The sequence below is a fragment of the Pyxicephalus adspersus genome, chromosome 11 (assembly GCF_032062135.1).
Source record: "Pyxicephalus adspersus chromosome 11, UCB_Pads_2.0, whole genome shotgun sequence".
NCBI lineage: Eukaryota > Metazoa > Chordata > Amphibia > Anura > Pyxicephalidae > Pyxicephalus > Pyxicephalus adspersus.
The window spans coordinates 15,109,066-15,132,199 of record NC_092868.1 but is presented as its reverse complement, the minus strand read 5'-3'; the positions used below and the strand labels follow the sequence as shown (position 1 = coordinate 15,132,199).

At 38.4% G+C, this 23,134-nt stretch overlaps 2 protein-coding genes across 2 annotated transcripts in view; both read right to left on the bottom strand.

Annotated features, from left to right (window-relative positions):
- Window positions 1-9,714, bottom strand: part of SAXO3 (stabilizer of axonemal microtubules 3) — a 103,000-nt gene extending 93,286 nt beyond the window's left edge. The window contains exon 1 of the mRNA XM_072425832.1: window positions 9,338-9,714. Within this exon, the coding sequence (XP_072281933.1) occupies window positions 9,338-9,382 (45 nt within the window). The 5' untranslated portion in view covers window positions 9,383-9,714. The remainder of the gene's footprint in view (window positions 1-9,337) is intronic.
- Window positions 1-20,052, bottom strand: part of NTF4 (neurotrophin 4) — a 92,686-nt gene extending 72,634 nt beyond the window's left edge. The window contains exon 1 of the mRNA XM_072425834.1: window positions 19,909-20,052. The gene's annotated coding sequence lies outside the window, so the exon portion shown is untranslated. The remainder of the gene's footprint in view (window positions 1-19,908) is intronic.
- Window positions 20,053-23,134: the final 3,082 nt, after the last annotated feature.

Below are 23,134 nucleotides of genomic sequence, written 5' to 3'. Positions count from 1 at the left end.
AGAAGCAGATCCTTCATAAGCCAATTTGCAAATAAAACAATGACTCCAAATGGTCACTGTTGGTAATTCTTGGTGTTCTTTTAGTTTAAAGTTGAAGTTTACAAAAGAGATGCACAAAGCACATGCTCAAGTTGACTGTCAGAAGGGCCCTAACTTTTTTATCTTTGTGATCCGCCAGTGCTCTGAATTCAGTACAGTGGCAACACTTCATCCATAACATCACCAATTCATTGGTTTTATTCATTGCTTAAGGTTGCTGAAAGCCAAACTTACATTTTACTAGCCTACAGATTACTGCAGGGGTAGAAAAGCTCCGGAATGTATCAAGTCTCTGATTCATCATGTTGTTACAGATCCCAGCTTTTGTGTAAACTAGCCTGCCCAATAACCTGCAAGATCACTCTCGGCTTTCCGAAATGCAAAACAGCTGGCATGGAAAATGAACAGAAGATGTCTTGCTTCAGTCTAATCACACTCCCTCTTTGGATTCTCTGCATGGTTTTATGAATGAAAGAACATGAAAGCTAAATGTACTTCTAAACTGGAATATTTTGTAAAGTTCTGACAGAATTATGCAAGACATCTTACAAAATAAAGGCTTCCATCTTAAAGAAATATATAATAAAGGTTTTACAAGCATCTACTAAAACCACTAAATATTAATTTTATTACACAGTATTTATATAGCGCCATCATTTTACTCAGCTCTGTACAAACTCCATAGTCATGTCACAAGCTGTCCCTCAAATGGCCTCACAATCTGATGTCCCTACAATAGTCATATGTCCTTTATACAATACAAGGTCAATTTTGGGGGGAAGCCAAATAACCTAACTGCATGTTTTTGGGATGTGGGAGGAAACCAGAGTACCCAGAGAAAACTCACGCAGCAACCATTTGAAAGATTTGAAAGATGACCGCACACCGCATACACACTCAATTGTTTACATAGTGGGAGGAAGCTGGGACACAAAGGGTAGGTATATCTACTTAGTTGGATTTTTAGGTACAGGTGGGGGAATGGAAATGTGTACTTTATTCCTAAATATTATAAAATGACACAATAGCCAGTGTGCTAATTCCAATAATGTAATAGCAATTTGTAACAAAAAACAACATTCCCCATTGAGCTTCCTGCAGGTGATTGGAAGAGATTTTTAAATGTGTCTGTGTGTAGGTGCATTTTTGCATTTTTATTTTTATAATATTCGTCCCTGTTGTACTTGCTTGTGTTTACTACATTCTGCAGCCATGGCCATCAGTAAAAAATATTATTTTGAACAATGAACTTTAGTATATGCACACTTTGGAATTTGAAAAACAATATGATCCCAAATTTCACATATCCCTCAAGCCATATCGTACTAGTGACAACTAAAGAAACTCATACATTCTCCCTTGCAGACATAATCAGGAATGTGACGCTCTGTTGCTTCTCCCTCTGCAGCATTTTGAATTGAAACATTTATTAGGTAATGTGCCACAGCATTTATTATAACCTGGAAATGTATACCTAACCATAAATTAAAAAAAGCAATGGAAAACGGAGGAATGTCTACAACAGTTTTCTTAACTGAAGGGAAGCTAATACTATCCTCAGAAAATTGAATGACTTTGCAATTTGGAATATTTAAGTTCCTGCCTGGTGTCTACAAAACCACATGCTTCCTTTGGCTTAGCCTGTCATCAAGAATAATACATATGGAAAACCACTACGATAAAGGTTCTGTCATTCTCTTGTCAACATGTTTCATGAACTCTCTTATCCCATACAAATGTCGTCCTAATAAATCAAGCATGACTGCCACTTTGATGCTTGAACCATTGTCAGATGCCTGATGTAGATGTGCTGGAGCAGTCCCGTGTTCTCTGCTTTGCCTGTCCTGCATTGCCTCATATAACCTCTCTTACAACTCTGTTTACATAACACAGTAACATCAAGCCATATAGGCAATGGGCAGAATATTTCTGACAACATAAGACATTTGTCTTGGGTTTTACAAGGCAGAAGAATATCAGCCAGCTCATAAGCAATAAATCTCTTTAATTTCCTTGCATTCTCCCATGTGATATATAACAGGTTATTTTTTTCAAATAGAGTTCAGATAAAACAAATGTTTAGTATATCCTTTCCAAAGCTGCCGTGACGTTCATAGCACTTCCATTTATTTCCCTTTCCTCTAATCCTTTGCATTTCTTACAATCCAGAAAAGAACTACAACATAAATAAGGGGATAGACTCTGTTTTTATACGGCGTACATAAATACATGTAATGGTAAAATCATTTCAAAGTAATTTTTTTTCGGTTCAGTAGCTTAGCTCATGAAAACTATGAAATGAAGTTAAGAAGAATTCATAACAACATAATAATACTAAAACAAAACATTTTGCAAAAATAGGACATGACTGGTAATCACTATATTCCAGTAAAAACACTAAAGCCTGTTGGTTGCTTTTAGCAGTTCCATAACCAACTCTATAGACAAAAGTTTTATAACTGTCAATTTATCTATTAAAACGGGTCTTTTAAAGGAATTAGAAAAATAGTGAAGCATGATTGTTTGCTATAGACAACAGTTCCATTACACCATTTTATTGTTCCACTAAATACATTTTAAAGCTTTGTTGCTTCCTATTGACAATTATTATAGAATCACCAAACAGTTTTGCTATTCCAGAGAAAAAATGATGAACCCAGGTTGGTTGATAACAACAACAGTTCTACAACCATCATTCTATTTCTCTAACCTGCTGAACAAGTCCTGGAATCTCTAGTTTTCAAAAACTATAGAAAAAATGACAATTACCATTTCTTCTAACTCCAAATTGAGGGCTTATTTACACCAGATACATTTCTATTCAATGTTTAGATCAGGGACATTGTTTGGGCATAAACTTCATTGTATTTAGAATGGTCTTTTGCTACCATGGTGTTGCCAGGTGTATTGGAAACAAGTACTGCATGCTGCAAGTAAAATGAGCAGGGTCCTTCAAACTTGCAATACCAGGCATTTGGGAATGTGGAGCAGTGGGCGTTGAGTGCACGCTTTTTTAAGCTCATCTACAGCAAACAAGCAGTAAAGGATCGTATGATGGAAGGTCAGATCACCCACTGCCTATGTCCCTAAGAGACTATGCACCTGACTTCTCAGGTCCCACCACCTGCTGCAGCTATTAGGAAGAAGTCACGCTGCTTGCTGACTTTTATTTTATATTAGGAGAGTCGGGAAACTTCTACTGCACCAGAAGAGGTGAGATTCCAAAGTGACCTGCAACAGAGTTGGGGAAATTTCCATCACTCGTGTTACTGGTCTCTCATTTATTTTTTTAATCCAGCAGGGGTTTGGTTGAGTTGGTTTTGATTGACAATCACTTGCAACCTAAAACATCTTGTTACACTAGTTACATAATAAACAGGCAGCTCCTTTGTGGTGTACAGCAAATCTATCATTCTTTAAAAATCATTGTCTCATGTTTAGATCTCTTTCAACTGATCCTAATCTCACAATTGTACCAGTTACACTCCAACACACTTGTCTGTATACTAGAAAATAAATACTTTATCTTAAAATAAATACGTTTTTCTGTTGTCTGATGCTTTAACCCAAACATAAATACATATAGCAAAACATGACTAGGATACAGGGGAGAAAGTCATGAACTGCACCCTCCACCAATTCAACCCATTTGCCCCTCTCATAAATAAGAGACCACAAACCTTTGCTGGATTAAATTGGCCATAGCAGCTCAATTTTATTAACCAATAAGTAAATAGAACAGTTTTATTCAATAAACAAACATATATACAACCTCAAACCAACATCCCAATAATAGCCTTCCACTCCACCAGCAATTGTTTTACAGGTCGATGAAAAATCGGATCCCCTTAGCCAAAATAGGATCCCTTTAACCAAAAATTACCTCTGCTCACTAACCAGGCCCCCAGCCGCTAGCCCACCGCCTCAGGGACAATTAGCAGATAAGCCCATTTAACACCTAGCCCCAACAACGACCAAGTGTCGTGCAGGACCACCATTAAAGAAAGGACCTATACCCTGGTGAGTCCCACTCCCTTGTTTCTTTGCTTCCCAAACCTTAACACCCTCATGGACCTAGGAAAAAAAACGCCAACTGACCGCAACTGGGGGTTGCTTGTTCTGTAAAAAATGGCTGCACCCTTACCTCTCCTTTTTATACCTTGTCCACTTCTCCTCCCCATCATAGTCCCCTCCAATCACCACAGGTTTCCTTTCCCGCACTTTAAAAAAAAAAAAAGCCACCCAACTGCAAACAGAAAACCTTATGTTTGACTCCCTCAGCACCCTTTGTACACCTTCCACCAAGCTCAAGAGACATAGATCCATCCCCACTGCGTTGAGATGAACCCTATCACTCATCAAGAACAGACCTGGCTCTGACTCCAACTCCCAATGTTATACGACCAGCCCTCCAATACATACAATAAACCTCCCTACCTCTTTGTTAATTTTAATGCGCGCCTTATTCAGTTTATCCACAGACCGAGCATGCCGCCAGGACACCGTTGCCACGATATCCGACCAGATCAGGATAAGCTCCAGAAAAATCTCCCGCAACCGCAGATAATCAAACTTGATATAGCGGATCAGTTCCCTCATAGGCCGTACTCCCAAATCATTTCCCCCACCGTGAATCAGCAGCACATTAGGTGGACTATCTAAACTGGCAAACCTATTCACCTCTGGGACCACCCGTCACCACTGCATCAAGTCAAATCGACTACTATATCAAACCTGCAAGGACCCCGAGACCACCTTCCACACTTCCTCCGGACACGGGGTCCCCAACTCCTCGGCCTCTGGCGCCAACTCCCGGAATCGAGACCACTGAAAGAGAATCAGCAATTACATTCTCGCACCCTGGAACATGCACCGCCCGTACTCAAATATTCCTTTGCAAACACAACAACACTAAATGCTGCAGCAAACAGGTGACGGGGGGGATGATGCTGAAACATTGTTAATGTTTCACCCCCATGTTATCACAAAGAAAATGTACTTTGCGGTTCTCAAGCAGACTACCCCACAACTCTAACGCCACTACAATGGGGAACAACTCTAGCAAGACCAAGTTCTTACACCAACCTCTTTCTTTCCATTCTACGGGCCATGCTTCTGCACTCAATTTCCCCACAAAATAAGCCCCATAGCCATGTGCTCCTGCCACATCCGTCACAAGATCCAATGCCTCATTATCCACTATTGACTCCATCCAAAGCACCACTTTATAAACGTCCATTATATGAGGCCAGGAAATGCTGCCAGACTCGCAGATCCTCTTTCAGCACACGTGTCAACATTATAAAATGACCTGGCCTTTTGACCCCGGCTGTGGCGGCGAACAACCTACGGCAAAAAATTCTGTCCATAGGCATAATACGATATCCAAAATTCAATTTGCCCAAAAGCGACCGCAACTCACGTATAACATGACCTGGCCTTTTGACCCAGGCTGTGGCGGCCAACAACCTACGGCAAAAAATTCTGGCCTTAGGCATAATACGATATGCAAAATTCAATTTTGCCCAAAAGTGACTGCAACTCACGCAAACACATTTTCTTTATGCCGCATGCCCTTGCCACCACCACTTTCAACTTCTCAAATTTGTCATCTGGAAGTCCACATTCCATCCTGTCAGGAGTCCAAGACAATACCCAAAAAACAAAGAGAAGAAACAGGGCATACAGTTTTTTCCTTTGCCAGAGGAACTCCAAATTCTGCTGTAACATGCTCTAATGTCCCCAACAAATTCTCACAAACCAAGGACCCCTGAGGGGCCACACACAAGAAGTCGTCCAAATAATGGATAATCGACTTAAGCCCTGACAACTCCCACACTACCCATTCAATGAAAGTGCCGAAAACTTCAAACAAAGAACAAGACAAGTAATAGTCCATCGGTAAGCATTTATCTACAAAAAATGCCCTTTGTCACTCGCAACCCAACAACTGGAAACTATCTGGGTGAACCGGCAACAAGCAGAAGGCCTTTGCCATCAAACATCTCCTTTCTGCCCTCCTAACCAGGGACATCACATCATCTAAAGAAGCACAGACCACCCTGCAGAGCTCCAGATCAATCTCATCATTAACAGACTCACCTTTTGGGTAAGACAGATGATGGATCATGCAGAACTGGTGAGGTTCCCTCTTCGGGACCACTCCCAATGGTGAAACAACCAGATCAACCAAACGGCCCCGCCATGCGACCCAGCGCCACCTCCTTAGCCAGCTTTGCTGAAACCACACTAGGACTGGCTAAAGCAGACTGCAAACTCTTAGACCCTTTTGGCATACTCACTAGCTCGAATGGAATCCTGAAACCCGCAGAAAAAACAGCTTCCAACAAACCTGCAGCCGCCCTGTTAGGATACCTGCCCAGAAAATGACGCATGTTTTCCAGGCTCACCAGCGTCATCCCTCTTACCCGGAGGCTCAGGAGGGCGACCCTTTTCTTTGGACAAGCACCGGGCCACAGGTCGCTCCAAACCTACAGGTACCCCCATTGAATAACCAACAGAGCCCGCCACTCTTACCTGCAAGGGATCTTGCGGCTCTCAAGCCCCCAGCAGCCCCTGGAAATGACTGCGCCCCAAATCTAGCCAATATCATCAGCCGCATTTACAGGCTGATGTCCCGGTGGTCCCACCGCATGCACGGTCACATAGCCTTGCGCTGCCTGAATTGCTTATCATATCAAAGCCAGGCAACTCCTCCGTAGACACGATGAGCCTCACTAATGGCGTTTAAGTAACAGAATAGCGCTGGGCAATGCTCGGGCGCCCGTTCTCCTACAATACTCGCCAGAATTGCAAAAGCCTGAAGCCAATTTTGAAAGGTACGCAGAATCTGACGCCAAAGCCCCTTCTCTTCCCCAGGTCCTTTGCCTTCACCTGATTTCAACCCTCCCAAATCTCTTCACTGGCAACAGTGAAGGAACAGGAAAATATCTCCACATATTCCTCTTTCCATATTTTCTTGTACTTTCTGGGCCAAGTGTGCCCTCAAAACAGACATGTCATGCCCTCCCCAACCCAGCAATTCCTTCTGCCCTTCCCTCTGTGCTGTTGCTGGCAGACCATGTCCCAGCTCAGGTCCCACTGGACCTCCACTACCACCACCAAATTGAAAAATTAAACCATTAATAAATCGCTGGTAGCCAAGCCCCCCAACAGCACCCCAACGGCATCAGGCCCCCCTCCCTTAACCCCTTCATTGCCGGTCCCCAGTTCCATCATGACATTACGCATATCCAACACAGCACCACCAACAAAATTGCCAACATCTTCCCCGCCCCCCACAACCATACCCCCAACATCATGACCCCCAACAACATTTTCCCTAACTAAATTTCTCCCAGCAACTGGGGGCCAACTAGGACTCCAACGCTCCGGTGGCCTGGACTGCTGGGCGCGCATGGGGGATGCTGCACCAGCCCAGCACTCCCCCCAGCCCTCTCAACCACGGAGGATACTTGCTCCTCCAGGCAGGCCACTCCATGAACATCAGTCAAGGTAGACAGTGCCTTGTCTACTACTTCTCCCCACCATAGTCCCCTCCAACCACCACAGGTTTCCTTTCCCGCACTTTTTTATTTTCCCGCACTTTTCCTTTCCTGCACTTTTTTTTTTTTTTTTTTTATTAAACTTAACCCCTGCCTTCCCTCCTAACCCTGTCATGCGGCCTTCCGCTTAATGTTAACTCCAGGTCAACTTTATGTTCTATATAACTGTAGAAATACATATGTTTTCACTGGGACAAAACTGTGCAGAACAAATGAAGACACTATCTAGCCACTAAAATGTTTTCACTTAGTTCATTACCTGAACACCAAGAAGTTTACCTGGAGGTCAATGAAGGGCAAGTATATGTTTTCAGTGAGGTCACTGACTGGTCAGCATAAAGGTTACATGTCTGGCCACCGAGACTTTTTAATATAGCTCACCCACTGGCCACCAAGAGGTTTTTAATGAAAGTCACCGACCAGCCACTAAGAAGTTTTCCTTGTGGTCACCAACCGGTCACTAAGAATTTTCTAATGGAAGTCATTGACTGGCAACCAAGAAGTTTTCATGGTGGACACCAACTGGTCACTAAGATGTTTTAAATGGAAATCACTGATTTGCAGCCAAGATGTTTTCATAGGGGCCATCAAATATCCACCAAGAAAATTTTAAGGAATATACTGAAATATATAGATATAGAACCTCCCACAGTCAAATTCAATTATTCCACCTGCCACATCCCAGGATATATATATAACCTTGAAAGCAGAACGGATAAAGAGACTTTTTCTGCAATATATACAAAGCATTTCCAATAAAGCAGATGATTTGTAAACAGTTTTTATGTAAAAAAACATTTTTTTAAATATAAATATTAAAGCACATAAATCCAAAGAATAGTAAAAAATGGTTTAGATATGGAACTTCCTCTACGCGTTTCGTGGAACAAGTCCACTTCTTCAGTAGGAATCAACACCGAATCCAATCCAGTCTTCCCGGTATTCATATAAATGACCACATTTGTCTGGAGATATCTACACTGTCCTCCTTCTCATAGAGTAGAAGCAGCCTCACAATTTACCATCCCAATGGAGAAGCACTGAATCTTCGTTTACCCTTTGGATTTATGTGCTTAAAAAATAATGTTTTTTACATAAGAACATTAAAAAGAATGTTTTTTTTTTACATAAAAACTGTCCAAAAATCCTCTGCTTTATTGAAAATGCATTGTATATATTGCCAAAAAGTCCCTTTATCCTTTCTGCTTTCAAAAATTTTAAAGAAGTAATTGACTGGCAACCAAGAATTTTTCATGGTGGACACCAACTGGTCACTAAGATGTTTTTAATGGAAGTCACTGATTGGCAACCAAGATGATTTCATAGGGGTCATCAAATATCCAGCGAGAAAATGTTAAGGAAGTCATTAAATGGAAACCACAAAGTTTTCATGGTGGACACCAACTGCTCACTAAGATGTTTTTAATGGAAGTCACTGATTGGTAACCAAGATGTTTTCATAGGGGTCATCAAAAAAAAAATGTTAAGGAAATCATTGAATGGAAACCAAGAAGTTTTCATAGAGGGCACGAACTGGCCAACAAAATGTTTTCATGGAAGCCATGAAGTTCTTAGTGAGATCACTATCTGGTCAATATGAAGCTTCCCATGAGGTCACTGACCGACCACCATGAAGTTACAAATAGTAGCCACGAAGATGCTATGCTATAACTGAGAACATAGTAGGACTCTGCATGCATATTAGGAAACTTTGCAGAACTTTTCCCACTTACCGTCCTCCAGCAGAGAGTAAATTGTACAATCTCCCAGGCACACATGTGATCGGAGAAGAGACGTCAATGGGCTTTCCTTCTCCTCCTAATCCAAGAATGGTAAAGTCTATGTCAGTCCAGGTCACCTCAGCCTTGTTCCTTTGCTCAGGATACCTTACTGACCAAACGTGCAGGCAGCAGGGACACAGCACTCATTCTTGCCAAGCTTCAGAGATTTTCCAGAAGAGTTAGAAGCCTGGTCCCTGCACCGACTGCTGACCGCCCTCCTCCTTCACAAGGCAGCAGCACGGAGCTCCGGTCAGGGACTGTAAACCTGATCCTTGTGCTTCACACACAGGCGAGATTCCCAGCAGGAGGCGAGACACACACTTCACACACACAAATTCTCTTTTTGTTCTGATGACGTGTCTGCTTCTCCACTCCCCTTTTACAGATAATTTCACCCTGATAATAACACCCAGGCCAGTGGGCAAAATACCTGGGTGGATCTGCCTCATGCTTATAGGTCCTTGCCTGGGACTTGTCTGCAATCCTTCCTGGGAATTCCATGTCAGACTGTGGAATGTTTGGATGTTTTACCACTAGCCCAAGGATATTGTTCTGATGTGTTATTTTATAGTTTTGCAAACAGGTTAGAAAGTGCTGATTATTACACAATGTTGTAGTTTTCTCTTCCATGTTCCTTGTCACCAGAGACAAATGGAGGCAGTGGTTGGTGACCTCTTCTTTCTTGCCGCTGACCCTGTGTCTCCAATGTTTGGAGTCACTGACCACCAGTAAACATGGATTCATTATCTGTATATTTGTCCTGGGTCAGTGATGTAAGCTACATACACATGGTTGTTAAATGTTGCACGAGATGAACAATTGTGATTCCCCTGAAAATTTTGCGTTTGCTTTTTCACAAATCAGAGCAGCTGATATGATTGACTGGGGATGACCAATGCAATTTCCTATGGAGGAGAATGCAGCTGGGTGCCTCCTACTCATTGGATTGCAGACGTTACTCTCCCAACCCAACAACTGAAAAAATATACAAATATATATGTATATATATATATATATATATATATATATATATATATATATATATATATATGTTAATAAAATATAATAAAAAAAAAACTTCAAAAATTAAACTGGCAATAAATGGCTGCGGCACTTTATTGGTTTTATTATCTTAGCTTAATATCACGAAAATTCAGTACATATCAATAAATAAACTTGCTAAGCCATTAGAGCTCGAGCAATATTAATCAAGAAAAACCATACCAAATTAGTACCCCCCTAATAAGGGGTGACAAACCACATAAATATGCCAGCGACATTAAAACAGTAAAAGGGGAGGGAGGGTTGGGAGCTTCTTTCAGTCCTGTTAGGTGAACAGTGATGCACTGACGCTGAACCTCCCTATATAGTCTACTGGCTCACGCTTAGAAGCTTCCAGAATTCCACCACAGTTTCCCGCCAGAACATAAAAAAGGTAAAAAACATTGCATTAGACATATTTAGATATATAACCAGTAAAAGGGGATAATAAATGTAAAAAAAGGAGATGAGAAAGAAGAGAGGAAAAGGGGAAACTGAGAGAACGTCCCAAGCCCATGTCAGTGGGCACAAATAAATTGTTAGCCCACTTTTTCATTCTCCATTTATCCGCTGACCAGTGTTGGGTGTACAGCAATTGTTTGTTCTACTGTCACTGGAAACTATCGAAAAATATTGTTCCTAATGACCAAAATACTATGTATGTAGCTAAAAGCAAATCTAAACCCTGCCTATACTCACCTGTCCCTGCTGGGTCACGGGTGCTGCCATCTTTTTTATTCTTCATTTGATTGTCAGGGTCACAAATACACAAATTCAGGGACCGTAGGGCCACCTAATCCCTTAACAACCCCAGTTTTACCCTACCAACAGCAAAGTCATTGGCCAGGTTGTGCTTAACAAGCTGATATTTACATTGGCATTGGCTTAGATACTCAGGTGTCAATTTTTTTCTTGCACTCCTAACAACATAAGCACTAAGGTCTTTTTTACATCTATGTCGCCATGATAGCATGCCATGTGCGTTGCTCAGGATGCCTATTCATTTGTCAGCACATTTCTTCGCTATATTATATTTACATTCTCACCACAAGGCATAGTACTGGGTCTGTTGGCTAGGTATATTGATATGCTTTTCACTGTATAGATGTGAACCCAAGAGTAGAGGACAAAAAGTAACATCTTGCAATTCTTCACTGAAAAAAATGCACCTATAGCAGTTTTCCAGCATTTCATAAACTCCCATCAGCTGCCTTATAAGACCATGTGCAAATGCCATTGACTGTTTAGTGGTCAGTTTTGGGTGCCTGGAAAAAAGGTAACTTCACTACAATGTGAACCAGCCCTACAAGAGTTCTGAAGCAAAGAAGCCAAAAACAAACATGCCAATAGCATTTCAGAACAAATTGTACAGTGGCAATCCCCATTTGTTTTATAACATTTACTTTAAGAGACAATTGTCAACAGGTGCACAACTTGGTGTACTGTGGTGCCATTTATTGTGATTTCTATGAGGTTGGAATACCATATGTTGCAATGACTAATCTTGCTGCAATTTCAAATTTGATCTGCTGGGGAATGTTGGAAGCCACCTGACATGAATTGGCTGCCTTAATGCAATGTAACTTAATGCACCTGTATTAAAAGTACTGCAGTGGACCCCTTGATGCAAATGGTGATTCATTATTTATTTAGTGTAAGGTTTTAGGTTGGAATCACACATTCCTATATTTGGTTTCATGTTGTAGTGCTGTTATGCTTTGTTTTGTAAAAAATATTACAGCCACATTTTTTCAAGTGTTGAAGGACATTGACAGCCCTATCAAAATTAATAGCCTGCCATAATGGTTCTCTACCCACACAACTGGGACTGTAAATAGGCCCTAAGGGTCAGGTTAAGGGCGGGGGTTAGTTTTCTGTTACCACTTATTTCTGCACTGTGCCAAGAGCTACCAGGTGCCAGGGTGTCTGTTGTGGTTGTAATGGATCCATACAGATACTGTAATTAACTCTAAAATCGGGTGCATATATTGGGAAGTTTAGTCATACCTTAAGAGCCCAATTACATGGCCAAATTCCTAATTATGCATGGTACGGATTACCTTTTTAGTGACCACAAGTATTTCTGGGCTTTGTAATAAATGGTAATGCAAGTGCATAGTTGCATAAAAAACATAGGAGGGACACATTAAAAATTCCTCTTTACTGGTATTAACGAGATAAAATATTCACATTTTCCTTTTCAGTGTCAGCAGAAAAAAAGCCTTTTTTTATTGGTGTCCATGGAATAAAAAAGTCCCCATCTAATGGTGTCAATGGGATTAAATAAACCCCATCCAATAGTGTCAGTGGCCAAAAGAAGGTCCTTCCACTGGTATTGGGTGGATAGAATAGGCCTCTTCCACTGGTATCAGGGAGATAAAAAATATCCTTTCCATCCTTATAAGTGGAATGAAAAAAGAACCCATTTGTGTCAGTGGAATAAAATATGCCCATTACATTAGTGTCAGTAGACTAAGGTAAACCCCCTCCATTGGTATCAATTGGATAAAATTATTACCTCTCATTGGTGTCAATGGGATGAAATAAGCCCCCTATAATTGATGTACATTGAACTAAAATAAACCTAAAATCATTCGTTTAAGTGTCAGGGAGCTAGATCACAGAACATTACAATACCGTGTAGACATGTATTTCATTTGATTTCAATGGAAAAAGTATCTGTGATTTCATATTTAATTTTTAACCAAAAACAAGAGTGGACTTCTTCACCAGTGCCCTATGGCATTGAATCTATGTTAAAGTGGGGGTATTATTGGGGGATTATGTTCCTACTGTGGGATTTCCCATTTAGTCCTGTTCTGATAACATCACAGAATGTAATATGATAATTTTGTGATCACAGTCATATAATATATTGTGCCAACATGCTGTCTGAAGATGACGGATTGAATGTGGAAATGATGCATGCAGATATTGTACTATAAAGACATTTGTATCTATGGGACAAAAGGTGAGACCATTGTATAATAAACAATGTTTACACAACACTGCTCTGTCATGAGATCACTGTTAAACGATATGCTCAGCTTCCATTCACCATCGCTGTCAGTAGCATCCTGGGCATAGTAAGGATACATCTGTCAAAATCTCTCACCAGTTACTTAGCAAAGAAATGCTCTAAAGTGAACCTGTCATGATCGAAATATGAGAGCTCCAAATGCTAGTCTTTTTTTTAGACATTGGTTTTCTTACTTATACTATGGCTTTACTACCTAATGACTTTTTGACTTTATGTAGATGTAAACCCTAACCAATGATATATAGCTTGATTAAACACTGTGTTTCATAAACAAGTGGCAATATTATTATAATTGTCACTTTATAAATCACCAGATGATGTTCACCACTTTAAAAGTGGACATACACCCTGATCAACTCTTTTCCAGAACTTGCAATTTTTAAAAATGCCACTCAGTAGTTGAAATAATGGTTGCATAATGACACGTTAAGGTGGCGATGACTGCTGGAAAAAGTGGCTGTCAGTCGCTGTTTAAATGAATAGAGCTACTGATCACCAGTTTAGGATAAATATGGGATGTCAATCAGAGCATAAGTCACCAGCATATAAAATAAATTGGCTTTCATTATTATTTATTTATAAAAGTGATCAGATTTGAAAAAAATGAAGAATTAGGAAAGTGGGATCTGTCCCCTGACTGCCCCTTCTATATAGAGAGGTCTCCATCAGGAGGCATGTCAAAGAGACAATACAAGAGCACATTTTGGAGAAAGAGACAGAACATTATCACCCTAAAGTAGGAAATGGCTAAACAAGGAACTTCATGGTAGGATCTCTAGTAAATAGAACCTGAATAATTCCTGGCTAGAGGACATCCAACATCATTTAACACTTTCTTCCTCTGACCTGCCCCTTTTATTAGTGGGTTCAATCATGGGGGCTCAGTATTATATGTGGGCGTTACTTAGGGAAGCCTGAATGTATATGCAACCTGCTTGGGAATACCCACTGACATCCATCCATTAGAACACTTTATTATGTGCAAAACTTATCCCAAGAGTCAGCCCAATGTTTGCACATTGTCAACCCATTCGGGGTTATCGTGCAATAAGAAACACAGAGACAACGTGATGGCAAAAATTGTGATCTGATAAACAAAAATTAGGTAAAGTACTATTAATATTGTTATTAATATTAATATTAATAATAATAATAACAATAAACTGGTATATATTAAACCATAAAAGTTTATTTTTTAATGTCATTTTTATGTAGGGATAAGAATGACAGCTAGGTAACTAGCATCATGATTTCAAAAAGGATTTTAAAAGTCATACAATAGGGTGGGTGTTATCATCTTGTTACATAGTATGAGGCAGAAGAGACATTTACTATGAGATTATAATTTAATTGATAAATTCCACCCTCTGGTACTTATACATAGCAATGATTCATGATTAAACATGCTCCCGATCACTTCTTTCTTGTGTTTCTTGAGTAATAATCTGTCTTCTTACATCTTTAGATAATAGTTGCAGTTGTCTGAACACAATTGTAAAGGCTGCAAATATACAGAAAAATATGCAGAAAGCCTGCCACTTTTGTAATTCAAAATCAGGGATAGGCTAAACTCTTCTAGAACAGGAGGACACTATATAGTGTGTGTATATATATATACACATATATATATATAGATCCCTGAATATATTATGTTTCAAAACACTGTCAAGGGAATACCAGGATGGGGAAGAGCTGACTGCATACCTTAACATTCATCCTTATGGTGCTGCCCACATCCCAGCCTTTGAATATAAATGTAGGTTTATCATTCCTTTTACTTGACTTCTTTAAAAAAACATTACCATACTATAAGGATTTGCTAATGAACAACAACAATGTTTTGGATCAATGGTAAACAACCCAAATATGTGGGTTAAAACTCAGTGGAGTCATGAAGGTTTGGCTCTAAATTCCAAGAATAATAATCTTGAAAATTTTAACAGTTGCAATTTTGAATATTTTTTTTAAATATTCAGATTAAATAGATTTTAAATATTTGGTAACATTTATTCCTCTGTATATTTTTTTGTTTTCAGGTATAGTTGCTTAAACACTTACTGTATAATGTAGAAAAATATAGTGAATTGTTATTAAATGTTACTAATTTGTTAATTCATTTTCAAAAAAGTGTAATTTGTTTAAAAACATGACAAACATAAAGCAAATTCTAAAAAAATGACTCAAAGCTATTTCAGTCTTTCTTTAATGTAAGTCCATAAGAATGCTGGTGCAGACAGCGGTGAGGAATGTGACTGTCAAACCAAATTAAATTAGCAACAGGTGGAAAAGTGTACTTTTGTCTTTAAATACCTATATTTAAAATTTAAAAAAATAGGTTTTATTGTCAGGCTAAGAAAAATCTGTAGTTAAAAAAAAAAGCTGCCATGGCTTACCTCTTCATCTGCAAATGCTAGTTTCTGGCTGTACTGCCAACTTAATATCTTTCATGCTTTGAAACTGGCCAACTGGTCTAGAACTAAAGGAGATCAGTTTTGGTTTCAGTGACATCATGCAGCTGGTATTTTGTAAAGGAGGTCGGCAATAGCAACCCCTGTATTCTCTTTGCACAGGTTTCCCCCTAAAGTGGAAGTAAAGTTCCACTTGAAAAATAGATGTTCAAGTGGGGATTCATTTCAGAAACTCAGAACCCCTCCAACACTTTCTGTCTCAGTGACAACAGTCAGCAGGACAAATAAAGGTGGTGAATTTACCCAGCAAGGATACAGACAAAGGAAACATCTAGAAAAGTGTATTGTGCCTGTGTAGTATCCAGCAAATTATACCATTGATCTGAATTACCTCCTGAAAATTAGCACTGCACTTCCTGGTATGTGAGATAGGATTCTCGTGCCTCCAACATCATGGCTCTGTAGCTGTATGAGGAGCTGAAGTCTCCAACTGCTTGTCTCACATGATTTGGAGTGTTGGTAATGGAAGCACTGTGTTGTTTGCTGGAGTAGAATCTGCACAGCATTTATCTCCCAGCTAAGACCCCACCTTATAAGCCCCCCTTACCATGTTGGTAAACCACTGAAATTACTAACACCCCTTCTCATTATCACCCGGGTCATCCATTGGAATCATTATCACACCTTTTTACTCAGGTTAACCACCCTGATGACCAACATGCCCTTATCTTTTCTCATGTCAACCCGTGAAACCTGGATCAACCCAAGTGATAAACAAGAGTGCTAGTGATGACCCAGGTTGTAAACTTTGCTGCCTCTTTCAGTCATTGGAAGCAGTTGTGCCACACCGCCTATACCAACATGGCCACCCCCAACAGAAACAGTTCAGAACAAGGCATGGTAAGTCAGGGGAAAGATCAACTGCATTAGGCCAACAGGGAATACTGGTGAGAAGACCTTAGCCCTATGTTACTTTTCTTGGACACAGCTTCTACAGTTCAGGTCCTTATTGGGTGTTAGTAAGATGCTTTAGTGTATTGAATACCTAAACAAAATACTCCTAAGAAAAACTACAAGTGTTTTTACTTTGATCTTGATGATAAATGAGACTACCATGCGACCACCAACCATCAGGATTGCTGCATGTGGTTTACCAAATCAACAGGGCCCATGAACTGATGTTTACATTGGTAAATATCAACTGTGAGTCTGTTACACAGCAGCAATGGCAAACATTGTGCAGTGAAATAGCTATGAAAGTTAGCTTGAACAAAAGGTTTATTTGGCTCTAACAGAATCTTATGTCTTTTTTCTAGCCTAAATCAATAGCGTTGCTCTATATGACTGTTCAGGATGGTACAGTAGAACAGGTGACAACAGGTGATTTATCCATACCACTAACCAATGCAGCCATGATATGGTGTAACAGAATCCTATGTTTGTTGAAGTATTCTATTAGCTGTATGCTACATACAAACCCCACATAAATAGGAGAAGTATTAAATATTATTGGGTGCATAGTCAGTTTTTCAGTCTGAGAAGCAGCAGACAAGTTTTTATTTATTTAAATTACCCAGTTCTGAGCAGAAAATAGACCTCATTCATCGGTACAGTGTTTGTAGTTTATTTTTGTTAGTAGCTGGTGTAACCTGACATGTTCAGAGGTCATATAAAGCTGACGCCTGTGTTGAAGGCCTGAAGTAGGTGACTTCAGCCCACGGGCACTTCATCTCTGTCAGGGTCACCATATGGCTTTAGCATCATCTCCTCTCACTTAATGTTACCAGGTGCCAGAATCCCTCAATTACATCTATGTGAGGTCAGCAATCCTTCCTGTCTCATCTCCTTAATTCTTTGTTCAAAATAGTGTTATGAAATATGAACTTTAAAAAGTGATGGAAGTAATTCCTATTTAGTAATATATTTTCTCTAAGGTCCAATTCCATTTCCCAATGTCTATGCAGCATCGTCGGACACTGTAGATTGAGATAAATATTTCACAGGTTACAATAACATGTCTGATCACTTTTGTTTTGTTTTTTCTGCCGAATTCCTCTTTTTTACTCTGTTTCCATAAGCCCAATGGTTTTCCAATATAAGATTAGTTTGTGTTATTGAAATGCACTGGCCAAAAGAGATCCCTGAAGGTGGTGTATTGTCTATGGTCAATGCTCAATTTTGTTCGTGTGGATGAAAATTGTCTATGGGATGCCCAGCCCAGAAGATGATCAGATATCTTATCATTTCCCTTGTTCTACCAAAGTGATGTATCATGTCAGAGGGGGTTTTCATGCTTACAAATGTGTTACGTTATATGAGTCATTTGTATGCTGGATATTATCAAACTGCAGCTCCAGCCCATGAGTAAAATAGGCCGTAAAGAGATATCACATAGTAAGTTTGCACTGGGCTCTACATGAAAGCGGTGCTAAAAGAAATACATATGACTTGACCACTTGCATTACAAGGAAATTTTACAATGTCCACTGGATTTGCTAACTGTATCTAGTAAAAAACCCTTTCGGATTGGATTTTCACTGAATGGATTTTTTAGGTCGGCCTTGACACTATAACATGTTTGGCAGATCTAAGGGAGTTTGTATTATTAGATTATAATGTGTGTGGCTAGCTGTAAAAGGAAAAAAATAAGAGAGATTCAAGGAATAAACTGAGTGAGTACACATGCAAAGATCAAAAGAAATTAAAAATGTATTATTAAAATAATAAAAAATTATTTTTTAATTATTCATGTAAAATTTCTATCTGTTTTACAAAAGCAGTTGGCCACTGACTGAAGAAAAAGATCAACTACACATTGGACTTTGGATTACACATTGGACTTTGTAGTGGACTTCTCTTTTGACATGCAAGATATCCAGCTATAGTTAGAAGATTTCAGAATGAAAATTAAGAGGGATGCTGTATACTCTGAGTAAGTGTAAGTGCTACTTGTTTCATATTTGCCTGTTGTCTGCAAATGAAGCTTTATATATATATATATAAAGATACCTGGCATTTTAAAATTCCTAAATTCTTAAAATGTCCTGCACACTAGAAATTTCATTAGTCTAAAATGGAGTGCTTGCTGAGGTGGAAATATAACAGATAACCGGATGTGCAAAAATCTATTTTAAATATAGGCTCTCTTTTGCTGGAATGTCAAGGGTTTGCAGGTGGAAATTCCTCAAATGTAATCACCTAAAGCTGACAGCTGGTTTGATGTCACAGATCATTTATTGTGTTCTCCTGCCAATACATATTCACACAATCATACAATAATCATGCTCTGGGAAGCGATTGAGAACTGCAGCATACACATTTACTGTATAGGAGGTAACAACCTGCTCATTCTTCTACAATGACAGCCAATTTGATTGCTGTTTCTCTATAGGAACTACCAATGTATACAGAACCACTAACAAGATTTGAAGCCTATTTGAGTTACACTTCAGACATTGTTCCTCCATTCCTGAATGGGTTCCCCAACACTTGTGGAGTGCATAGATCAGGGGTAAACTTAAACAGTAACACTGTACACCCTATGCATACATGCTCTTTGAGTAAATTATCTCTACAAAATAAAAAAAAAAATCACCTACAAAACTTTAAAATGTCTTTCAAAAGGTCATGAATGATAGATTTAATAGTAGAAAAAAATAATACAATGCAATCATATCTGTTAGTAACATTGCTACTGATGTATTTATAATGTGAATAGTTACAGGCTACATCACAAAATGGTATTTTGAAAGTTCATATAGGAGAATAACACTGTGCAACAACTGTATCTCCTCCTATTTCCTCCTGTTTATGAAAGTTTCCAAAATCCTAATCAAAAAATAGAAGTGTAAACATTATAAGGAAAATAAAAAAATACTTGTAATTGTTTGCTAGAATCTAAGTGGACTCTATATTATTGCAACCAGTAGTCAATAGTCAATGAACAAATAGAAATTGGTTGACATAAATTAAGTTTATACACAGTAAATTGACAAAAAGATTGTATGTTAATAACTTATAACACTTCTGTTTACCTGATTGAAATGATCAGTTGGGTTGCCAGCAGCAAGTGATCTTAGAATTAAATTCAAATGATCCTAGGCTGTTTAAATAGTCCACTAAAAAGAGGGAGGAGGAATGCGAGAGAACTCCGAGTTGAGTTAAAATAGGTAAAGTAGTTGGAAAAAAAACATGAATAGCAAACAAATATGGTATTCCCTGAAAGCAGAGAATATATGCCAATGTGAATGACTAGCTCACAGTGAGAATTTTTACAGTACCTGACACCACGCTGCCTAATAATATGTTGAGACAAACATCTGTCCTAATTGTATTTATTAAAATAATGTACCTGTTCTGACTTACAAACATACAAATTTTACTTTGTACCTACAGTCCCTATCTCGTATGTAACCCAGGGACATCCTGTATTTGTTTTTTTTTTGTCTTTAATTCCTTTTTTTTTCATTTTTGTTTTTTAGTACCCTGGAGACTGGAGTTTTTGACATTTTTAATATGTCATGTTTTTAACAATTATAAGGTAGTTTTTTGTAAAAAAGGGTTTTTTGTTTTATTTGCTTGTGGACTGATGTGCGAGTCCCATTAATCCTTTAAATAAATGTAAATGCACTGTTTATACATATAGATGTTACCTCTTAGTTTTGATTATGAATACTACATTTATATTCTATGAGAAGGTTAGGAATAACATCATGAATATAATAAAATGTAATAATAAATATTCTTATTAAACAAATCTTAGGACTGATTCAAAAAAAAAAAATGTAATGTTTTATATAAATGGTAGTTTTAGTTGTTTTAGTAACTGATTAGATAAATAAACAGTAAAAGAAGGTGAGTTAGGCAACATTACCCATTTGCAAACAAATATGTTTATTCAGAAAGAAAAAAAGATAGCTGGCAAAAGTTTATGTAAACATAGAGCTAAGTTTTAGTAGGAAAAGTAAAAAAAAGGTAGCAATATCATCCTACTCCAGTAGTATGTAGGTGAGAGAAAAGAGACCTAAGTCCTGAGCAGAGTACACACAGTGCTGTTCAATTTTATAGAAAGGGAATGGAGTGGTATCCCGCCATGCTGTCTTTCAGAGGAAAGCACACTGGTTGGTCCCACATGATCATTCATCAATCCACCAGGACAAATTGATGAACTATGCACGTTGACTAGCTGTACACACATTAAATTTTCGCCTAAGATGAGCATGACCATTCTTCTCAAGCAACAATCACGTGCACATTGGATGACATGTAATATCAATTATTGTATGACCCACCCATTGGAAATGATTAATGTGTATAAGAATGGAATCTTGTAATATATCAGAGCAACATATTGAAAGATGTCTGGAGTCTGAAGTGTGTCTGTTCTCTCATTATCATAAGCTGTGTAAACATGGTCCAAACAGCTAACATCCTTTTATTTCAGGAAAAATAATTTAACTCCAATACTCCTATAACTTTTTCAACAACTTAGCACATACTTTATATTTTATGACCCTACTTTAATTCACTCTTTCCTTAGTGTACATTCTACTCTAGTTTATGTGCTCCTTTGTTTTAGCACAGCAGAATATGCTTTCTGCATTTCCTACTCAACTATTACAGTCACATTTCATCTCTCTTCAGATAACTAATCTATTTGTCTCTTTTTCCAACTACTTTACCTATTTCAATTACACCTTGGGTTCCCATGACTCTTAAGCTACGTACACACTTCCAATTATTATCGTTGGAAAACAAACGACGGACGATCCTGCACGATATCTACGAACGATCGTATAGCACCGATCCTGCACATAGAGATAACGACACGATCGTTCGTAGATATTGACGTTACACCCCCCCCCCCCCCCCCCCCCCCTCGTACCACACACTTTCTCATCAGAGAAATGAAGAGTGATTGTTCTTTGTGCTAACACTGAAAATGATCAGGAATGATTATTTTCAATCTGTCGGACATTGGTATAGGGATTAAGATCATTTACTTTTGGTAGCTCTACTTAGGTAAATACAATGAATATTGTTCACTGTTATCACAAATTGAGTTATTTCTTTTATTCCTCCATATAATGTTTTATATCTGTGGATGCGATGAAGATTTTCTTAACATAGACAGAGATAAAATTGTTCTACAGTGGTATTCCTCTATAGGAACATATTTAAGAACTTGGTTCTGGAGTGTTTTGTAACCATTCTTATTATTGATTTGTAACAGTATTACTAATAGATAGGATTGGTTTGTAATACTTATTATACCAAAAAACAATAATTTATGACCTTCATCATGACCTTCATAATTCATGAATGGAAGTTTATATATTTTTTAAATGTATTATTGCCCACTCATCACTAGGTGATGGGTGCATATCAATAATTGAGTTTAGATTTTTTTTAATTACCTTGTCAATTAAGTGTTTTAGTGTTTGGCAATGAAAGTTCAATTAATTTTCAAATATTATTTGATTCTGTTTCAATGTGATATTTTTCTATATCTATGCTCAGTTATTCAGATACAATTTAATATATGGTAAATATGTTTTTAAGATATATATTTTATTCTGCCATCTATATTGGGACTTGTGACTAGGTGCTTTGTGATGCTGGTAAACTATGTTAATTAAACCAGCAAGCTTAATTACATTTGTTGCCTCCACATTGCACTTTTGGAATAATAATCTTGTTATGTTCTAATACCTCCAGGTGCTCTCTGTTCCTAAAGTAAATTTGAAGGGGCAAAGCAACAGAGTGACATAAGTGCCATCCTAAGTCCCACATATGGCACTCTTTCCATTGTGTTCCCTCTGCTCTTTTACTGCCATTGTGAGCCAAAAAAAATACCTGCTTCTTCCTCCCATGTGACAATGCTTGGTGATTAGTTACTCAGACGCCTAGTGCTGTCACATTGGGGTAGGAAATAAGTTCTCTTTCCTGTGTAAGCACCAAGCTACCACTTGGTTTGCTCAAAACTTGTTCTCTTTGCTTCTAGTGGCTGAATTTACAGTGGGAGAACAATATAGGTATATATGGCAAGTCTTCTTTTAAGCAACATATCAATATGATACATTTGATGAAACATACATTTCATACATAGATATTAACGTGTTATAATCTTCCTACATTACTGACAACAACACTTCACACATTACTAAGCCACTATACCCTCAATATTACATTCTACTCCAATGCAACTACTATAAAATCTTGGTGTACATATATGTTATATATGATTATAAATTGTATATA